At 37.6% G+C, this 23,499-nt stretch overlaps 1 protein-coding gene across 1 annotated transcript in view; it reads left to right on the forward strand.

Moving 5' to 3' along the window:
- The window catches only part of RTN1 (reticulon 1), a 133,669-nt gene that overhangs the window by 72,200 nt on the left and 37,970 nt on the right, over positions 1-23,499 (forward strand). The window contains exons 2-3 of the mRNA XM_026698658.2: positions 4,939-5,628; positions 7,146-7,943. Of these exons, the coding sequence (XP_026554443.2) occupies positions 4,939-5,628; positions 7,146-7,943 (1,488 nt within the window). The remainder of the gene's footprint in view (positions 1-4,938; positions 5,629-7,145; positions 7,944-23,499) is intronic.

The raw sequence follows: 23,499 nt of genomic DNA on the forward strand, positions 1-23,499 counted from the left end.
GGTACTCCTGCTGTGTCAGGATGCCAGGTTGTTGCTGGTAGTGCTGCTGCTATTACAGCTGATGGGATATTTTTTGTACTAAAATGCTACTGACACAGAGTCATAAATGCACAACACTTTACAGATTCATAAGGAGAGGGGGGAGAGATACCTGACTTCAGTTTCAAGAAGTTGAGAGGTAACAGAAAAGGAATCATAACAGCTTTGCTGGATCAGACTCAAAGCCTGTCTAGAGCAGTTTCTAGAGTGCGCAAAATATAATATATATACAGGTAGCAAGGAACTCTGGGGGGGCATTAGGAAAGCTAAAGTTCAGAATAAGCAGTTGTTGGCAGAGGAATTAATAACTTCACTGGGTATGTTCAAAATTAGGGAAAAAGAACGAATAAGAATACCAGCCATTCAGTGAAGATAGCAAAACAAACAGATAATAAAAGATAAATCTATTCAGCTTCTATTTTGGTTCAGTGTTGCTGGAGAAGGCTTTACATGTTCCACATATTTGGTTACAATAACTTAACTTTCAACATAGCATTTCACAAAATGCTTAATAACTGCCTTTCAAACTAGTTAAATGCGGACAAGAGCGTGATGGTTAAGTCTATCCCTTTTCTAGATTGGCAGACCTTTCAGAAACTCATTCATGCTCAGTAGCCTCATAGCTTGACTGCTGTAATAAATATGAGTCTTGAAGACCACCTGGAAACTTCAACTGGTCCGAAGTGCAGCAACACAGGCAGTGAGGAACATGCCTTGGTATGCCCATGAAGTACCTGCTCCATGAGCTATACTGGTTGCCAGTTTGCTCTTTCTTTGATCCCTGTCCCAACATTTATGCATGTAGTTATTGTGAAAGTACTAGAAAAGCACAGAAACAAATGAAAAACAAAATATGGGAGAGAGGACAGAAACAATAGGTGAAACAGAACAAACTGGAACTGAAGGATTATGGATGTTTAGTCTTAAGCTGTCAAGGGGAAAGAAACCTAAAAATTTGGGCAGGAAATAAAGAATATTTGGATCAATCAACAAATGTTTGGCCTAAAAAAATAGTGGAAAATGAGGTTGGAATAAGGATGTGAGGAAGTGGAAGGCAGATTGGCAGAAGCTGCAAAGAAAGATCACCTGGACAGAGAGTCAACAGGACAAGGAGACTAAGACATTATAGTTTAGGTATTGTCAGTGGAAACCTGACTTGGAGCAGTTACACCTATGCCAATGCATTTTAGCGATTAAAGAGGATAAGATATAAAACTACCAAAGAGACCAATGTTCAAATACCTTCAGCCATGGAATTTCACTGAGGGATTTTAGGCTGATCAGACCAAGTGACTTCATGGGAATAACACTAGAGAAGAAAACACTCTGTACAACTCCTTGACTGACTGACTGACTGACTGATTACTATTAAGACGGGGTTGATTGTTAATGACCACATAGATTTTCTTTAGGAGGATCTGTCTTTAACCTGGTTTTTCAGGTTTCCATTAGGAAGGTATCCATTACTATTGTAATTGAATCCATTTACCTTTCTCTTCATCTCTTTCCTTCTACCTTTCTCAGCACTATACAGGTAGACATCTCCAGAGAGCTGAGTCTTAATGCATAATGTGTTCAAAGTCTAATCATTTGAGCCTGTTCCTTTGTGCCTTTGACTGAGATCTCTGGGTTGATTTGTTCGATTATATACTTGTTTGTGGATGTTTTGGCATTTGGTTGTATTCTAAAAAGATTTCTCTCTTTTTTTAATATGATTTTTATTCAGACTTTTAAAAAAAGATTAAAAACTAATCCAAACTAGGTAATATAAAGTAAAGAGAGAGAAAAAAAGAGACCGAAAGTGAAAGAAAAGAGTTTAAGAAAACAGAAAGGAAAAAAATACAAAAAAGGGGCTTCTAATATTCTTCACAGCAGTTATAAGTATAATTATATTTTAATCTTTCTCTCTTTAACAGTATTCTTAAGAGCCTTCTCCATCATCAAAATTCATAAGTGTCAGTCCTCTTTCTAGTCTGCTTCCTTAAATTCCAGTTTTTTTGTGTCACAGGGAAAAAAACATTGCCTGCACAATTCTGATCTTTGTAGATGTAGACACATCTCTCTATCTAAGTATCTTTTCCAAGACCTTCATTGCTTCACTACTGAGTGCTTGTCTGTGTCATATTTTAAGACTCCTGTTCTTTTGTACTTTTGATAGTTGTCAGAAAAAAAGGTGGAAGCTATCCACCTCCTTGAACACCTTTAATTGTCAGTTCTAAAGTTAGTAATTATACCTGTTATTATTTTAGCAATCTTTATTTTTAATCTTTGTCCCATTTTTTCCACTATGCTCCTTGATTTGAGAGCCAGTGTGGTCTAGTGATTAAGGCACCAGGCTGGAAAGTGGGCAATTGCGAGTGTAAGTCCTGTCTTAACCATGGGCCAGTCAGTCTCTTTCAGCCCAGCTCACCTCACACAGTGGTTGTTGTGAGGGAAATAGGAGGAGGAAGATGGGTTGGTTGCTCGCCATCTTGAGTTATTTGTAAAAATAATAAAGGCAAGATACAAATTACTAAATAAAAATAAATTAAAAGAACAATTACTAGAGCTAACATATCATTTGCCTTTTCAGCTATTTTTGTTGTATCATCAGCATACATGGTTGGTGTTTCCTCCGCCAGGTTTGAAACCATGCTCATCTTCTTCCAATCTAAGTTTCCTCAATATATACTCAACATAAAGGTTGAATAAATATGGGGACAGTCTACAGTCTTGTTTCACTCTTTTTCCAACCTAGAACCAGTCTGTTTGCCATGTTCTGTCAGACCATGGCTTTCTGACTTATGTATAGGCTTTGTACGAGGACAAGGAGATGCACTAATTAGGATTCCCCTTTTTCTAAGCACATACCACAACCTGACATGATCAACACAATCAAAGGCTTTTATATTAACAGAGAAGCACATAGTGAGTTCTTTTTGATATTCTTTGGGTTTCTCAATTATCTCAACAATGTATCTTATTCCTTGACCTTTTCTAAAGCCAGCTTAAACAAGTGGGATCTCTCATTCTATGTAGGTCTCTAATCTGCACTGGATGATCCTTTTTCCTATCATGTGAAATTAAAGGTCCTATACAATGATTTGCGTACTCTTATAAATAATATATCTCTAATAAATAGATAAATGATAGAGGTCATGAAGAAGCAACATGCTTCCTTGAACAGGTATGGATTGGATAGTGATGGACACATACTTTGTTAGATAATATTGACAGATAATATCGTCCTCATCTTTGACCAGTGAGCAGCTTCAAATTATTCTTCAAAAGAATCATTTCAGAGAATAAAATCCTCTAATCTAGGCTGATTGGTGACATTTCTTGTTTAATTGTCTTGGAATAGGCTGATGAATTTCATTCAGAGAGCAAAGGCACCACTTTTGAATTTTCTCTCAGATCTGCATGAAGTTTATTGCAAGGAATTACAGACTCCTGTTGATTCAAGATATCATAAAGTATCAATCTAACTGCTGTATTGTTATTTCTCCAAAGGGATGCAGAACATTTTGCAGCCCAGAAGCTTAAAATATTTGCATTCTTGTTGAAATAGGCTAGTGTGTTCTCCTCTCCTGCCCAGAACTCTTTTTCATAAATAGTCAAAAGTCTCTTGGGAAGGTTATGTATTGCTGTTAGTTTCCAACTTCAAATAATCAGAACTTTGTTACTGTGGGCCATGCTTTGTACACAGTAATCTTTCTTTCTGTTATATTTTTATCTTCAACCCATCACAATATTGAACTAGTTACCCAATGTTTTGCAAAGCTTTGTCTCATGCAAGTGATGCTGCATCCAGGAGGGAATTCATATTTTGTTAAACACTATCTGCAAGAATTAAAATTCTATGGAATATAGGAAGAAAGAGAGCTATTCATAAAAACTACCATGTAGCAATGCATGAAGATTTCACCTTTAGCTTTATGAGAGTTACTGGGATAATGTCTTGCAAACATTACTCTCAATGTAATGCATTCAATCTGTTGTGTTTTAGGGATTGATTATTGTAATTATTAATAGCTGATTAGCATTAGAGCTCCTTTTTATTCCCTTTCTCCCATGGTTTGCATGCAACTCCCAAGGAAACCTATATAAGCAAGCAAAGATTATACTGATTAGGGACTGGAAGTTTCCATCAATTCCAAATAAGTTTCAAAAGTGGGTGCAGAAGTAGATGGAACAAGTCGACTTAAGTAACTTCTTCAAAAAAGAGTTCCACTCTGAAGGAAAATTGGATTTCTCCTGGTACTGGAATAAGAGGAGACCCTTAGTAATCAAATAATAGAATGACTGTTGCAAATATTTTATATTTATTCTTATCCCTTATTTTCTCTGGGCAAGGGTTTTCTCTTTTGAAAGAGACATTGCCCTCTTGAATCTTGCTACAGCAGTAGGCTTGAAAGTTTGAATAAATGAGTTGAAATAAATGCTAGCAATTTATTTTATTTTCTTATTTTCTTTTTCCCTATGATACTTAGGCAAAGTTCTGAGCAGGCAGATGTTACAAATCTGATTGCAAAATTCGGATTGGCTAATAGTTACTTTCAGGCATTATATTTACAAACATGCCTGTGAACCTAGGATCCCTGCATCCTAATGATCAAAATGGTCAGAATACCCTGGATCAGTTTCAGATGTGTTTTAAGATAAAATTAGAGGTGTTGGAAAGCAGAAAAGCTGTTTGTCTGGAAGTGCCTTAGATACATTGGCTGAATATTGTATGCGTATACATTCACACCCATTTACTAATACTTAAACATAGCTTTGTAACTACACCAAGCTCTCAAACAAAATGCCTGTAGACAAAGTGTTTCACTCACCTACAGCCATGTGATGATATGGAATTTTTTCATATAATAGAATTTTCCTTTGGATTAAATTTTATTTCTTTATCTTTTTTTTTAGGAGGAATGACTTCCTCTCGCTTCTATGATTACGGTAGTTCCAAGACATCAGACAGAAGCAATGGCTCCCTTTACACCTCTCTGTTTTCTGATGAACTCTATACAGCACCTCAAGATTCCTCTTATTTCACTGGCAATCTTTCCATGGAGGACAATCATATTACCCCTTCAGAGAGCACTGAGGGAATTCATGCCCAAGGTGGGCTGTTTAGCTCTGATTCAGGAATAGAGATGACCCCAGCAGAACCCACTGATGTCAACAAGATTTTAGCTGATCCAGAGGAACAAATGAAATCAGAATCCTACAAGTACATGGACATCAGTAGATCAGAAGAGATTAAATACCAAGAGAGCTGTGATACAGTCAAGGAAGACACGATCCCTCTCAGCTTGATTAATAAAGGAGCGGAGGACAAGTTTGGAGCAAAAGGGATATCATTGGAGGAAAAACATGTGTCTAAAGAGGGCTCATCTTTTCTACTGGACCACCAGTATAGCCCCTCAGAAACATCACAAGTCAAGATTACACTGACAGAAATAGAAACTACGGAGGTGCCTGTGTCAAAGGAGAAAACTCCTGAAAAACAAGAAGTTGGTCTCAAACCAAGCCACGAAACAGTTCCTACAGTGACAGTATCTGAGCCAGAAGATGACAGCCCAGGCTCAATTACGCCACCTTCTTCAGGAACAGGTAAAAAATGATTACATACCAGAGTACAGTAAAAAAATAATTTAGGGGATGAGGAAGATTTGCAGATAATATACACTAAAAAACCCTACCCCGTTTACAACCCTTAATTCGGGATAAAGTCAGATGGATGGAACTGAGCATTTACTGGCCGGATGCTGTTACTGATGTCATGTGGAGTTCTCAGCGGATAGCTAATATCTGCAATTAAATTTTCTAATAAGAGTACAGGTGGATGGAATTGGAACTCCTAAATTCTTAGTGATGGCCATGCTGGTTGGAGAATTATGGGTATTGAAAACATACATCTAGGGATTACCTAAATAATTCATAAATTATACATTGCTCCCTATGATATAGAGAAACCTCAATCCACAGCAACACTCACCAATTTGTTCCTCCTACAGATGCCCTGGGTGTGTAGGGGAAAGGATGGCTGGAAACCTACAAATATTTCCTTCCATTAAAGTACACAATATTATATTCTGTGAGGTCCGCTACAATGGGTAGTTTTATTGCCATCGTACAATAAAGATAAGTGGTACTGATAGTGCTTTTAGTATCTAAATCCTTTCCTCGAAATTAAGGACATTGTTATGTAGAAAAGTTCTATGCCAGAGGTGTTCAACTTTAGCAACTTTAAGACTTATGGATTTTAATTCCCAAAAATCCCCAGCCAGCCATCTTTAACTCTGGCTTATTAAACAGCAGTGGAGATCTTTTTCTCCACCGGTTTGAAAGATGCTGAAGTTCCAGAAATCATTAAAAGGGGAAGTGAAATGAAAACCAAAATCTATCTCAAGGGAAGATCCTAAGCACATCTAATGATAGGTTGTGGAATAGTTTTGTCTCCTTTGGACATTTAGATCCATGGACATTTTTTTCCTACAAAAGTTAGCCATCCTCATTTAGCAAACAAGAGAGGGGAAGTAATTGGCAACTGCCCACAAACTTGACATATATATTTCAAGGAATATAAAATATTAACATATGAAATATGATACTAAGCAGCAAGGCCTACATTCAAGAAAAGGAGAGGTGTGTTATGCTTTGTTATGTATCACATATACAAATTACAGTCCTCTTTTACACCACCTTTTCCCACCTTAAAAGCTTTTATGAGTCATGCCACCCATACTCTGTTTTCAGCAATATGTTTTCGCACATTAAAACACCCACTTTTATATTTTGTACAAACCAAGTATTTTTTGAAACTTGCTTATTATTTGCAAACTGTTAAGAGTGAAGTCATGCCTCTTTATGAGGAGTAAACATCAGCACTAGACATGAAAAAAACAATCCAATCTAGAAATAATACAGAAAGCCCATTGTGTTTGCTCTAGAGCTTGAGGGTTGGGAGATACTGTACATGCATAAGTACATTATGTGATTGCTTCCTGAAGAGATAAAATTGGATTTTTGCTAACCAAATTTTTTATCCTTCTCTTCCCCTCATGTTTATGTTTCTCTTTTACTGCATTCTTCTTTCCTAACTTGGAACAATTTCCTTGAAATTCCAGAACCATCTGGTTCTGAGTCTCAAGGTAAGGGAAGCCTTTCTGAAGATGAACTTATTAATGCCATTAAAGAAGCAAAGGGCTTCCCATTTAAGCATCCTGAAGGCCAAGGACCACAAACTGTTGTACCAGAAAAACAAGATAAGAAAAACAAGTTGACAGAATTTCCAGCAGGAAGTGCTCCCTTGGATAATGAAGCAAGCAGTGCTGAATCTGGTGATTCTGAAATAGAATTGGTATCGGAAGACCCCCTAGCTGCTGAAGAAGTTCTCCATTCCAACTACATGACCTTCAGCCATGGTGGAGGTCCTCCACCTTCCCCAGCCTCGCCTTCAATCCAGTATAGCATCCTGAGGGAAGAACGTGAAGCTGAACTGGACAGTGAGCTCATAATTGAATCATGTGATGCTTCATCAGCCTCTGAGGAGAGCCCGAAACGGGAGCATGACTCTCCCTTAATGAAGCCAATCATTATGGACATTATCCAAGAAGAAAATCACACTAGGAATGAAGGCACCAGGGCTTCGGATTACAATTTAAGTGGCTCCAAGGAAAGCAGAATGAACAGGGAAAATCTAGCAGACTCAGCCTCCTACTTGAAGTGTTCCTTCGCCGCATCTAAAGTCCATGCTGATGCTGTGTCGTCTACCATCAGTAGTGAAGAAATAAAGGATAAAGTAGCTCGGAAGAAATCAGTTGAAATGGCAGCGACTGCTACTGGAAAGAAATCACCATCCAAGGATTCATTGACAAGAAGTCCCTGGTCTTCACCACCACTGCCATTTTTAAATAAGCAAAAAGGTAATGCTGTACATTTTAATTTGCCAAAAATATGGGCATTTGGCTATCTATGAGAATAGATGATGAAAACACTGCTGATCTGGAAAAATCAGGAACAGCAAGGGTCTGCCTCCTTATAGATAGGATTTCAAAGCAAATCATTTATCTGGGGGTCAGGAATATTGCTAATAGTTTATTAAGGCATGGGGGTGAATATTGGAAATGGCTATTTGTGATGCAGTTATTGCACAAGTTCAATTAATTGTGGCTTTGGTAGCATGAAACATCACAATAATGGTTTGGTTTTATGCAAGTAAAAATACCTGCACTCACCACATTTGCAAGAAACTCACTTTCAGAAAAGTAATGTTATTGGGGAACTTAATATGCAACATAATGGTTATCTCCACTAATTAAGAATTCAATTTACATCTTATTTTGTCCCCTCTCCCCATTAGTTAGCTCAAGGAGACTTACTCCTGTATTTGTTTAAAAATTAGGTATTTAAAGAAGTCTAATAATTATTTTAAAATATATTGGATAGAATAAGCAAATACAGTGTAGAGAAGTGATAGAAGAATGAACAACCTGATTACAGAGAGAAAGAGAGAGAATGATTATCTTTAATCAGCATCCCTAATGGGCCAGTAAAAATAGTCATTAAGCATGCAAGTATTTGTATAAAAGGGGTAGATTGAATTATATCTTATTTAGATCTGGGCCATAGAACAGATCCATATAAGAATACAACAATGAAATGTAAGTAACGCATAAATGATGTAGACAAGGGGACCCCATCACCGGGCCCAATACCTGGCCACAGCCTATTTGGAAATGGATTGCATAAGTGGCGGGTGAGTGTGTGAAGCTCCACTTGTATGAGCAGGGAGCATTGGCACTTGCACACAAAACTTGACTTGCATGAGTGGCAGGCGCTTGGGCTTGCTTGTGAAGCTCTATTCATGCGAGCAGCAGGGGTGTGTGCCTGCCACTCACACAAATGGAGCTTTGCACATGCACACCTACCACTCACAAAGAACATTCCCCTCTTCCCCATCTCATACCAGGCTGCCAAGGCAGAAAGGTTGGGGACTGCTGATGTAGACCCTTATATCAATTACTGGATTTTTACCTGAGAAATACACATTCAATCTGCACAATTCAAATGTTTGATGCATTATGGGAGACTTCAAACAAGACAGAGCACAAAGCAATTCATACAACACAGAATGGGGGTGGGGACGACACACAGGATTTTGGTACATCCTAATACCTTTTTCAATGGAGAAGAAGGCAAAAAGAACGTTTTTTTCCACCAATGCCCCTTAACTCTATTTGCTAAACCCAAGACAAGACTACCACTTTTTTACTTCTTTTTGTTCCTGTACTCACACAAAAGGAATGCGAGGGGAGATTAAATGTTAATGGGTGAAAGCCAATGGTGGAATTCAAATTTTTTACCACCGGCTCCATGGGCGTGGCTTGGTGGGCGTGGCAGGGGAAGGTTACTGTAAAATTTCCAGTCAGAGGTGGTATTTGGTGGTTCTCCGAACTACTCAAAATTTCTGCTACCGGTTCTCCAGAGCTGGTCAGAATCTGCTGAATACCACCTCTGGTGCAAGCACAATGAGCAGCTGAGTTTTCAGATATTTTTTAATGTGAAAGAACATCAGAGGCAGATAATTTGAGAAAAAATCTCTACAGGTGATTATGTTAAATTTCATTATTGCTTCATCTTCATCTCCTTCTCCTCTGAAGTACAATCTGTATCCATGACATATAATTTACATCCATGAGTACCTACTTACGCTTCTCAGGCTCCAAAGTGGCAGTGCCTAACATAAAATGCTTCTGAGACCCAGTTTGCTGTAGTGGTTAAGGTATTAGGCTCTAAACCAGCAGATTGTGAGTTTTAGTTCTACCTTAATTATTTATTATTTATTTATTTTTATTTATTTATTTTTGTCAATTGCTTACAAGATAATAGGTATAAGTAAAAACATAGTTATTAATACATGGATACATATAAGAAAAATAAAAGAAATAAAAGAAACAATAGGACAGGGATGGTAGGCATGTTGGTGCGCTTATGCACACCCCTTACAGACCTCTTAGGAAAGGGTCAATAGTAGACAGTCTAAGGTTAAAGTTTTTGGGGTTTGGGGAAGAAACCACAGAGTCAGGTAGAGTATTCCAGACATTGACCACTCTCTTGCTGAAGTCGTATTTCCTGCAATCAAGTTTTGTGCGATTAACCTTGAGTTTGTTTCTTTTGTTTGCTATTGTATTATTATGGTTGAAGCTGAAGTATTCGTTGACAGGTAGGACATTGCAATGTATGATTTTATATACTATATTTAGATGGGACCGGAGGTGGCGTAGTTCTAGGTTTTCTAGGTCTAGAATTTCGAGTCTGGTGGCGTAAGGTATTCAGTAATGAGTAGAGGAGTGGAGAACAAATTTCTGGACTTTGTTAACTGTGTTAATATCAGATACATACACAAATAAACTGAAGAAAGGAAAGGGGGAAAGGAAAGCAAAAAAGGAAAAATTCAGAGAAGAGAGAGAAAGGGAAATAGAAAGAAAAAGAACAAGAAGAGAAAGAAAAAAAAGAAAAAAGGAAAAGAGGAAAGTTAAAAGCACAAAATTAATTATCTGATTCACATATTGCACTAAGCTATGGGAATCAGCTAAGCCATAATTAGTGAGCTCCCATATCATGCTAATCCATATGTAATAATTTACAAACCTCTATACCTTCAGTTTGCTAAAGGAAAGTCAACAAATCTGATTGTAGCTTAGTCTGAAATTACCAGCATTTGAAATTACTGGCCAAATAAAGATAAAAAATTATCAGCATAAGACTAAAAATAGGAATTCTTGGGAGGTTATGATCTTAATATTGAGAAATTGGATTTGAATATGATCTTAATATTTGTGTATGTATTGTCGGTTGGTTTAAATTGTAAAATTAATAAACTATATTTAAATATATATATATATATATCAGATACGTAATGTGGGTTCCAGACTGATGAGCTGTATTCGAATATTGGTCTAGCAAATGTTTTGTATGCTCTAGTTATTAGTGTAATATTACCAGAGAAAAAGCTACGTAAGATTAGGTTAACAACTCTTAACGCCTTTTTGGCTATGTAGTTACAGTGGGCTGTAGCACTTAGATTATTAGAGATGAGTACTCCAAGATCCTTGGCAGAGTTTGGATCATCAACAAGGTCTTGACTATTCAGCCTGTATTTTATTTTCTGATTTTTTTTTTGCCAATATGTAGGATAGAGCATTTATTTGTTGAGATTTGAAGTTGCCATTTGTTTGACCATTCTGATACATAGTCAAGGTCTTTTTGAAGGGTAGCAGTCTGTGGTGTTGAATAGCTTTACATCATCCGCGAAGAGAACGCAGTTGCTCTTAACATGATCACAGAGGTCATTTATATAGATTATGAAAAGAGATGGTCCTAGAACACTGCCTTGGGGGACACCACTGTTGACAGGTACAGAATTTGATAGGACACTCCCAATTTTGACCATTTGTTGTCTGTTTGACAGGAATGCTTCTATCCAGTTATGCAGGTGTCCAGAGATACCGTAAGATTTTAGTTTTAGGAGTAGTTTGTCGTGTACCACTGAATCAAAGGCTTTACAGAAGTCTATGTAGATTGCGTCTATTGTTTGCCCTGATCGAGTTGTGTAGTCCATATGTTTTTGCAATGTAAGAGTTAATAATTGATTCCATGACTTTACAGGTGACGCAGCATAAAGAGATTGGTCTGTAATTTTCAACTAGGCTGGGGTCTCCCTTTTTGAAGATGGGTTAGACTGTGGCTTGTGACCATCGTTTTGGCAAGGAGCTGGTCCTGAAAGATTTTTCAAAGATTATGCTTAGAGGTTTGGCTATGGCAGTGGATAGTTTTTTTAAGAAGTAGGCACATATTCTGTCTGGTCCAATAGATAGAGATGGTTTTAGATTGTGTAGTGCTTTTTCAACATTGTCTTCTGTAAAATCGATATGTATTAGATCATTGTAGTTGTCTGTGGTTCAACTAGGAAATACTGGGCATGATCCATTGCTGTTTACAAATACCGAGCCAAGGAATGTGTTAAAGAGGTTAGCTTTGATGGTGTCGTTGTTTCAGTCTTTACCATTAGGTCCTTTCAGGGGTGGGATGGACCTTGAGTCTTTTAGTTTGTTGTTTACAAAATTGTAGAAAGCACGGGTGGAATTGGTGTGTAGAAGGTTTTCTTCTTGTTTAGTGTGATAATTGGTGCATTCAGTTTTTATCCGGTGGCATAAATTTTTGTGTCGGCTTTTGAAGTTGGCAACGTGACCAGATTTGTTTTTCCACCAAAGTGATTTCTTTTTGGAATGACCTTGGACCAGTCATTCTCTCGCAGCCCTAAAAAGAAGGAGACAATGGCAAACTACTTCTCAACATTTTGTCAGGAAATCTCCAAAAACATGTCGTTTCCAGAAGTTAATGGTGACTTGAAAATACCCACCACTCCAAACTGTTTGCCTTCATGTGAATTTCTCTTGAATCAACTCCTCCCCACCCTCCAAAAAAAGTAAGCAGGCCAGACTTAATAAATGCTTTGATGGGATACCAGTAGGATTTGCTATAGTTGTAAGTTAATTGAAAGCCTGGCAAAAACAATTTCCATGTTGCTCCAATCTCCATTTGGAGTCAAACTCAATTCCAGGGTGACTTTACTTATCTGAATACCCTGTTTGTTATGATTTTTGCTGATATATACCCTAGAATGGAGGGAAGGCACTTCCAGAAAAGAGCCTTTACTGAAAATAACAAAAACATATTGTGGGACCACTGTATTTTGTCATTTCCTTCTTAATTTTATCTGGAAAACTAATGACAGAAGAAACTGTGGGGAAAGACAAGGTTTCAGATGGAAGTTTAAGTTCTCAGGACACCATAAAATAAAAGTATTTTTATTTGTTTGATTTACTATATATGATTTACTATATATGATTTACTATATACTATATACTATATACATACATACATACATACGTACATACATACTGTACTTTTTTACTGTAAAAGTCTGACTCACAGACGAACACAATACAGAAGCCTGACGATGGCAGATGAGATTCTGCCGAAACGTTGCTACAACTTTAAAAGCACAACTACAATGACGTGGGAAAATACGCAAACAAAGCCGAATGCCATACATGTAAGTACCCGCGAAAACTTAAGAATACACACACACACACACACACACACACACATTTACTATATATATATTCTGGATAGTTTACAATTAGAACAATAAAATAAAGCATAACAAATTCCCACAACAGAATAACAGGTAACCCATTGCACTTACCAATAATTACGGCTTAGTGTTGTTCATTAATCAGAATATAATAATTGCTATCATTTCTTCCTTTAAAAAATCCTAATATTTTCTCTAATGAGCTAAAGATGATGTAATCATGGCTCTTTTCCAGTTTGTCATTGTGTACTACCTTGGCAAGAATGCCTATAATTCTTTGATAGTAGTCAGCCAGGACAGACTGATTGAAAAACAATTACTGTAACTCAGAATTAATTATTTTCCACAGATAATATAAAAGACAGGTTATGTCATTTTTACAACACAGGCAGAAAGATTGCTAGCCTATTACTGATTAATATAGAGATTTACTACTGCTGATAAAGCAATTATTAAGTGAGAAACCTGATGGCTTTAGGGCACGGGTGTCAAACTTGTGGCATCACATTGCCATCACATGATGTTTCGTGACATTTTTCCCATTCACAGAGCTGGGGTGGGCGTGGCCTGCACATGATGCATCCAGTCTATAGGCCCCTAATTGGATACCCCTGCTAGAGGCTCTGCTCTGCAGATAATCAGCTATGAAAACCTGTTTGTAAAGTTGAGTTACAGAGATTAGATGAGATTATTTCTAGTGAAGCAGCCTCCCTGCTGCCTAGTAACCTCCTAATCTAATCTGTTGAGTCTGTGGCTGAGTTGGTTATGAAATGCTTACGATACTGAGTACTTATGCTACAGTCGGCATCCATCTTGGACTTCCTTGATCTTTCAGTAGCTTTTAGAACCATAATTTGTGGCATTCTTCTTGCCTGGTTCAGGGAATTAAGAGCAAGAGTACTGTGTTGATTCTCCTACTTTTTCTATGGCTGGTTCCAGTAAGTGTTGGTAAGAGGGGAGAGATCAGACCCAAGTCCCTATTTGTGGGGTGCTTACCAGTACTCCCCATACTCCCCTCTACTCTCTGTGAAGCTACTGGATGAGGTTATCTATTGACATGGTATGAGATATAATCAATATTCTGATGATACCCAATGTACATCTTTGTCTTGAGTTAACCAAGGGCTGTCAGCAAGGTTCTTTCCGATTGTCTGGAGGCTATGAGGGGCCAAGGGAGAATCATAGGTTTCGTCCCAACCCTGACAAGTCCAAGCAGCTTTGGATTTTAAACTTTTGAACCAGGAGACTTTCTATCCTTTAGCGAGTTGCACTCCCCTATGCAAAGTTGGAGTGGAAACTAGAGGCACTCTTAGACTCAAAGCTCTTGCTCAAGAAGCAGGAAGCTGCTATGGCTAGGAAGACCTTCATACAGGTGCATCTTTTATGCTAATTATACTTATTTTTTAATTGGGGGGGTTCAATTTACAATAATTCGTGCCTTAGTGACCTCCCATTTGGATTATTCTAATGCTCGTTGCATGGAACTATGCTTGAAGAGTACTCAGGAACTGCAACCAGAATGCAGCAGCATAGCAATTTGGGGCCTTTCAAAATATATTCCCTGTAACACCATTCCTCCATGAGTTTCACTGGCTTCACTACACAATTCGAAATGATGGTTACCATCTGTAACGTCCAATATGTATAAGTCCCACATAACAATATTAGATGTTCCAATAACCATTTTAAACCTACTCTTTGAAAGTCAAGATTTTGATAAGATGAACAACATTGTCAGCCAAGTGATGGGAAATTAGCATTATGGTTGATTGCACAGAAAATCAGATGTTTAGACTGGATTTGCCATTTTTGTCTATTTATTCAGTCCTTCCTAGGGACCTGGGAAAGGCAGATTTTCTTGTTTGATGGTGTTGAAGAATATAAGCTGTTCCACGTAAAGTAAAGTTGCCTTTTACATTCAATAGATGGTGATTTTATTAGTGTCAATAGTATTCAAGGGAGGCTCCAGAGGTTTCGGGAATGCACCCAAGGCATTAACACTGGTGATACTATAGGTGCATGATGGCGAACTATGGCATGTGTGCCAGAAGTGGCACGCGGAGCCATTTCTGCCAGCACACGAGCCGTCGCCTGGAACAGATCCACTATGCATGCGCATGCGCCTCCCACCAGCCAGCTGATTGTCGGGTATCTGCTGTGCATGTGGGAGATGTATGCGCATATGCATAGGCGTGCAGCATGCACTGGGGCCCACACGCGCAAGGACCAGGGGCAGGGGTTCATGCACACATTATATTATGGGTGTAGGCATGCGTGTGCTTACGCACACTTTCAGCACACAGCAACGAAATGTTTAGCCATCACTGCTATAATTGTTCTACTAATATTTGCAGGTCTTTGTATTTTGTGATTTTCTCCATTCTTTCTCTCCTATTCTGTCTGCAGGTACTGCCACATCTACTATCTAGACTGCTTTGTCTTTCTTAGCAACAATTGTTAAGTCTGCTGTGTTATGTGGCAAGTGCATGTCTGTTTAAATTCTAAAGTTCCAGAGCACTTTGGTTTTTTTCCTTTTATATTACTTGTCTTTTTTGACTCCAACAGTTTTGGCCTGCAGGCAAATGGTATTTCTGGCAGATCTTCCAATGCACCATTGTTGCTTTTTTGTCATGCTGTTTATAGTCAGTCTGTGCAATCTTCTTCTGTCTGTGCATTTCAATTCCATCAGTGTTCGTGGTTTTACCCTGTTTTATTGCTACTACAACGTATTTCTCTAGGGAAAATTCCATTGCTATATCAGTGCTAACAATACTTATGGTATTTGTTAATGATGAGATTTTGATTTCCAATTTTCCATAAAGCTTCAGATCATACTTATAAAGCAAATGTGAGATTTGATTAGCAATTTTTGCTGTTTTCTTGCCAAAATTGCTTTCTTCAGAATCACTGAAAGTGGGACCATAGCAATGACAAATAATAAGGCTGATAATGAGTCACCCTAAAAGATGCCTTTCCTAATTTTGACAAGCCCATATTTTTCATTTCTACCAATTCTTCCCCTAATTCATTATTTTTCTACAATTCTATTTACTGACACCACTTGTTTCCATACATTTGATGATCCATCTATGTGATCCATCTTAGTCTTTTTGACTAAGAAAAAATGTCATTATGAAAAAATGAATAGATTCACAGTGCTCATTAATTCATAATTTTAGAAGCACCTTTAATGTAGATTTTGCTCAGGCTTTGAAATTATGATTCCCACATATTTATTATTAAGCGTTTGTAATCTGGCTTGCTTAACACACACACACACACACACACACACACACACACACACACACACACACACACACACACACACACACACACACACACACACAGGCAGTTACAGCATTGCCTGTTGGCACTCCTGTTCTTGGCTTTTAAGTAAACTACATTAAATTCAGATTACACATAAAACTGAAAGCAGGTTACAAAATATAATATCTCTAATATAGTCATTTCAGAACTGAGCTTGACAGAAAGAGTTGCTGTTGCTGCAATTTATCGTTCTTCTTTCTTGCCCATATATATTTCATTGTGATTTTATTTTTTAATTCCTCTGAATATACAACAAACAAATCAGAACAAATGGTAACAATAGTATACATATAAACCTGCACCCACATTAAATACTTTAATCCTATCATAAAACCCCTGGAGTAGTATATAGAGGAACATATATGAAATCCATGAATTTTGCTTCTTCAAAATCTTAATCATTTTTTTCTTATACAACAAAATTCTCTATTTAGCATATGTTGCCGTCAGTGGTGGGATTCAAAAAGTTTTACCACCGGTTCAGTGAGCGTGGCTTGGTGAGCGTGCTTTGCTCATGAGCACATACTTTGCATGCACACACTTTGTGCAGGCGCAGAGGCGTTTGCGCAGGTACAGAGGCGTTCCAACTCACCTCCTGCAAGCCTGCACTCTCCCGGTCACTTCAGCTGCTGCTGTGTGGCACTCTGCTGTGCCGCGCAAAGCAGCTACACTTCAAAAGTAGAGGATAAAGGTGATTATGGGAGCCCAGGCAGGCGGGTAGGCCCAACAGCAGAGCAGTGGAGATAACCAGTTTGGTCTCCACTGCTCATTGCCGCTACCGGCTCGGCAGAACTGGGCCAAACCGGTAGACTACCACCACTTGTTGCCATGTAAGAGGCAACTATGAAAAACGTATCACTGAATTATTATTTGCTTTTTATTTGATTATTAGAATTAATAATAAATGAATATTTGAAGTACATTATTTATTTATTTTACTATCAAATGAACTATAAACTGAAGTCTTAAGAATGTACTTTACACTAAACAGAAACTTAAAATACCTTGATATCTGCTGATAATTCTGGGGATGCCAAATACCTAATTTATTTAGACAGGCTTACAACCTGTCTTACAACCATCATTTAGCAACCATTTGAAGTTACAACTGCACTGAAAAAAGTGGCTAACCCCTGGTTCTCCCACTTACAACCATTGCAACATTCCTACAGTCACATGAACAAAATTTGGCACTTGGCAACCGTCTTGTATTTATGACGGTTGTAGCATCCCAGGTCATGTGATCACCATTTGTGACTTTCTCAACCGGACAAGCAAAGTTCAAGGGAGGAAGCTGAATTTAATTAACAACTCTGCGATTCACTGAACAACTACAGTGATTTGCTTAACAACCATGGCAAAAAAAAAAGTTTGTAAAATCAGGCACAAAAGTACCACCTTGCTTAGCAGTGGAAATTGTGGTCCCAATTGTACTCATGTCCAAGGATTGCCTGCCCTAAAGTTCTACATACATGGGACTGAATTAGATGTAACAGCTAAATCATGATTTGCCATTAAACACAACATGAGATGAAAATGGAAAGATTGTTCAACTGGAAGAGCCCAGTACTTTGGACATTTAACACATCAGACAGAAATTCAATAGATGCATCCTTTCTCAGAATTGAGATAGGAATACTGCATCTGATAAATAAACGTCTGTATCAAGCAAGCTGAAAGCATAACTCTAATTCAGATTACAGAAATGACAACTGTGTCTACCTGAATTTTGCTGATCTGTTTGTAAACAAACCACACCACCACATACCACAAACAAATTGGTTTGTATTCACATTGTTTTTTGGGGGGAAATTCTACTTTGGAACTGTTTGTTTGAGTCATCAAAACATTGTTCTCTTTTACCTTCCACTACCAAAGATTTTCAGGGAGAGGGGGAAAATACAGTATATACCAAAGAAAATTAATTTGAATTTAGTAAAAGCAACAGTATTGGAGTGTTTGAATTTTTCTTCTGGTTTAAAAGTGTACATGGAATAGTTGCTCAAATCCAAATGTCCCGTATAATCTGGAATTTGGAGGGATGAAGAATGGGGTTTGCTTGTTACACTATTAAAATTAGACCTGTGATCCTACTCTCTATACACATTTTGGTATAAGTTTGAATTATGGAATACAGTGAGCAAACTGTCTTATCCCTCGGGAGAGGGCAGTGGTGGGATTCTACCAGTTCAGGCCAGTTCTATAGAACCGGTTGTTATGATTCTGCACAGGTAGGAGAACCAGCAAATCATGCCCCTAGCTGGCCCTGCCGCTCTCCGCCCTCCCCTCCCTGCCCAGTCAGTCCTTATCACGCATGCGCAACATTGCACGCATGCCCGACATCGCTGACTGTGTTCCCCCCTGCCAATCACTCCTTAAGGTATTTCTATTTTTCTCCCTCCCAACAATCAGCTGTTCCTTTGATCAGCTGTGCCGGGATACCCCTCACTGTCTTACTGCTTCACCTAGGAGGCTTCCCTGAGGCCCAGAAGACCTCCAAAATGAGGGTGAGTGGGGGTTTACTGCAAAAAAGCCACATCCACCCAGTCACATGGACATGCCCACCTAGCCACGCCCACAGAACCTGTTGTTAAAAAAATTGAATCCCACCCATGGGAGAGGGTATCCTTTTTATTCCCTGCAAAGCCCAGATTTACCTTTCTCCTGTTAAATCATGCCTATGTTTATGCATATAAACTCATCAGAATGCTACACAAAGAAGATACTAGAAGTATGTGTACAGAAACACCTTTGCTTCCTACCACGGGGTTGTCATGTTGCTATGGAGAAACAAAATGCTGCAGCATCATTGTCGGTTTTATTTCAGAGGTTGCCCAAGGGATAAATTTATTTAGAGTGGCTTTTTTGTTGTTGCTGCAATGATTTTGGAATAATACCAGAATCCCTTTCCTGTTAAATAAAGAAAATATGGATAAGTTATTTTTGAGAGGGGGAATAGCGTGTATTGCTAGAATATTTGGGTAGTGCCAGAGGCTGACTTGTACAGCTATTAGTTTCTAAGCATGACAGCAAAACTCTAATGGAGTCTGAAGCCAGGATCTGTTAGCTTAATTTCGTACTGCCATCTGCTGCGAACGCTCCCTCATTTTGCTCCCCTACCTCCATCTGGTTTACAGTATTTCTTTATCACCTCCTAATAAACACAGCAAAGAGGAACAGCCAATTTCTCAATAAAGATATTCAGAATCTCTTCCTTCAGAAGAAATCCTTTTCTCAGACATTTTCTCAGAATTCTGGGAATTCAAGGTCGCTCATTATCAAGCTGCCAAGATTGCAAAACACTGTACTAGAATATAAGGGTGGCCATAAGTCCTACTTTAAGAGAAAACAGGTCTCAGTTTTAGAAATCTATCAGAGGACAGCTTTGTAGGCTGTCCAGTCCAATTCCGGTTTATAAAGTAGATAGACCAGGCCCATCAATGTACCATGAACAAATATACAAATACATTTGTAGCTTCTAAATCAGTAAATTGAGCAGAAAAGTACATGCTCTTGGTATATAAACTATTTTGTTTTGAGAGTGAAATTGTAAAATTTTCTGTTGCTAGAGCAAGACAGCTGTCTCAAATGAGAAACTCCACATTTTGAAAAATTCCCAGATTCCCAAAACAACTATTCTGTATTTGAAATGGTAATTTTTCACACAAAACATTTTGTAGGTCAGCACTATAATTCAGAACAAAATATTTTCTAGATCCCAAGCTCATATGCTTTATAATTGCAGTCTTTCTCTCCATATTTAGATATGGTGATTTCCTATGGTAATTAACTTTAAGTTTACATTTTATCTGTACAATATTAGAGGACTGGCAGAGTAAAAATAAAGATTAGTCTAGAATCCTTACGTAGCCACAAACAAATTTAGTCCACCCCCCCCCCTCTGATTGCCTTTAACCCTTATCTAATTATAACTGGTTCCTGACCATTAGTTGGGAAGATTCCTGTGCATAGGTTTTTAGCGATAAATCAATTAAATTGAACCTTCACATGTGGACTTGGTCTTTTGCATCTGACAACAATAGATGAGTACATATTATACATTACCCTTTTATTCTGGCACTGCATTTCATGACAATGAATAAGTGGTCATCTTACACAGAATTTGAAAAAACATTAGTTTCACATATGAAAGGGAGTCTGTTATGTTTTCTTGTCACCCAATCAATGTATTTAAGAATGATCATCCTTCCTTCCTATTGCTTATGACTTTATTCCTATATACAGGACTCTGATGGACTCACAGTCTAAGGGCATTTCCATTTTCCACAGTGCACTTGAAAATCACTGCAGTTTTATTCATTATTGTAGTGACAGTGTTATTGTTTCCTGTTACACATCTTTCATCACTAATAAATTCTCTTTCGGTGGAAGAATGCAAGAAAGTATAGAAACATTTCTTTCTGTATTGGATTGAAAATGTTGACTTTAATTGGATTACAGTCTGCCCATGAAGCCACTACATAATTGCAATAATTCAAATGAAAACTTACTGGAATCTCAGAAGTAATAGGGTTTCTACATGAGATTCTCCACCTATATGTCAGAGAGATGTTTACTCAAATAAAGTAAATGTATGTAGCTCAAGGTTGAACTATTGGGTCCCTGTGCTCTCTGAGTTTGGTTGTTACTTCATTCTGTAACGTTACCTTGTAAATAAGGGGATTACATGGTTAAAAAAACAAGTTTCCTCTGCCAACAGCTTGCAATAATAGACATTTATGTCTGGGACAGATGTGCCAAAACCCATTTAAAATATGAAAATTGTATGAGAACAAAGTAGCTTCTGAGTTGGTGAGGATGGAAAAACATTTTATATATACTTTGCTTGCTTTGCAATTTCGGTATTTCAGATTGTTTAGTATGTACTCACTACCACAAGTCATCTTGCTGCTGTGCAGATACACTGATATTATTGTTGTTTGTGCTTTCTTCAGCACTGTTCTGTTTTAATAGCAAATGGTAGGGGGCACTTCCACTTGAGAGTTTTATACTTTGTGAAAATAGTTCTGGGTCTCTGTGTTCCTGAAATATTAGTAGTGATAGAGAATTGAGTGGATGGATTTCAATTTAATTAAGGGGTAATTAAAACAGCTGTAAAATTAATAATTTGTTTTATTTGCTCTGTTCTGTGTTAAGGTTCTATAACTTAATTTCTTAATGGATCATCTTCAGAATACATCTGAAGGTATGGGGAGTGAAAAAATAATAACTGTGTGGGAATGGTTTATGTGAATTAATTTACAGGCAATTTATTTATAGCAGTTTCGTGGGCAGGAATTAAATTGTCTGAACCATCCAAGATGGTTCTGAATTAGAGAACAAGATTTATAATTATGCATCTGCTTATTTTGTAAGAAGCAATACTTGGATACCAAATTATTAAACAAGATTTCTGAATGGATAAGACAGATATCCAATGCATCTAGAAATGCAAGGTGAGGGCAGGAGTTTATGCTCCATTTCATGGCTAGGAATTTACTACAGAAAGGTGTAGATTACAAAATATAAACGGAGCCCTCATTTTGCTAATACTTAGATTCTCTTAGATTCCATACTCTGTTTTTATATCTTCTATAACTATCTACAATATTTCCTAGGTAGCCCTAAATTGGGAATGAGATGAGTTTCCTGGTGACCAAAAGAGACTATAACCAGAGGCTTGCGTTGAGAGCTGTTCCAATATAGATATAGAAACAGTTGTTTCCTTGAGCAGAAAAATGCAATTTAGGCAGAAAATGATATCAGAGAGACATTAGAAAACCATCAGAATAGCTTGGAACTATTTCTGATGTATTTAGAATGAGTTTGAATGGATTGTCAGATAAAAGACTAGCTGTCTCAAAGTCTTCTATCTCTAAAGGCAGTGCTTTCCATTTTTTAATTAACTTTGATAAATTTCAATAGCCAAATAATCAAATATTTGTTCTAGTCTTTGGAACAACAGGCAGTGGTCCACCCTGTCTTTTATGTGGCAGGTCTTGAAGATAGCTGTGTCTTCACTTCTCCAGGCAAAATACCCATCTTTTCCAGCCAACCCTAAAGCATATTGTCAAGTCCTACAATATCTTGACTGCCATTCTCTGAACATAGAATATATAAGTTGGAAGGTTTCAATATGCATCTTTAAAATATAGCACCTACACTTCAGCTGCAGCCTGACCAATGAAGAATCTAGAGTTCCAGATATGATTTGGATGTTGTGCCTCTATTATTTTTATCTTTAAGCAGCATTTTTGGTGGTAAAGGCAGAAAGGTCAGTCCAAAGGCAACATAAGAACCTGGAGATGCATCATTGTAGTCCTCATTCTCAAATTATTTCAAAAACCTGCTCCTAATTGGATTGCTTTGAGGAGTGACCAGAAATAATTCATAAAGACAGCATCAGTATGCTTGGAAAATAATCAATACTAATGCAGTACTTCTGGTAGCCAATAATTTTAGATGAAGTGAGAGTAGCTCAGTCACCCACTTTCATAATGAATAGGATGTATGGATGAATAGGTTTAATACTGTAATAACCCTTTTGTATTGTATGTTTTTCAAGTCATTTGAAAGGCTCTTTTATACATTTTCTGAACATGTAGAGAAGAGTCCTGTTTCAGACAGAGTTTATGCCTATACACCCATGAATGTGTAATCTCCCTATGTAGGCCAAGACTCATCCTTGTTGAATCATAATTTGTGCAAGTTGCCAATGTTTATTTAATTAATGATTAGTACAATCAGAATGGATAGGATAAATGATAGTGATTGGTTTAATATTGCACATTAAGGCACAATCAAACAAACCTCCTAATAGTTTAGAGTGATATGTCAATCCAATCCCAGCATGTGTATCAGAAATTGAAGTAGTGCACTGGATCTTCAAAACTCCAACACCGTATGTATTTACTGAATATACTCTGCTCAAAAAAATAAAAGGAACACAAAAATAAGACATCCTAGATCTGAATGAATGAAATATTCTTATT

This window comes from Pseudonaja textilis, chromosome 1 (genome assembly GCF_049901715.1).
Source record: "Pseudonaja textilis isolate UNSWEBS1 chromosome 1, rPseTex1.2, whole genome shotgun sequence".
Taxonomy (NCBI): domain Eukaryota; kingdom Metazoa; phylum Chordata; class Lepidosauria; order Squamata; family Elapidae; genus Pseudonaja; species Pseudonaja textilis.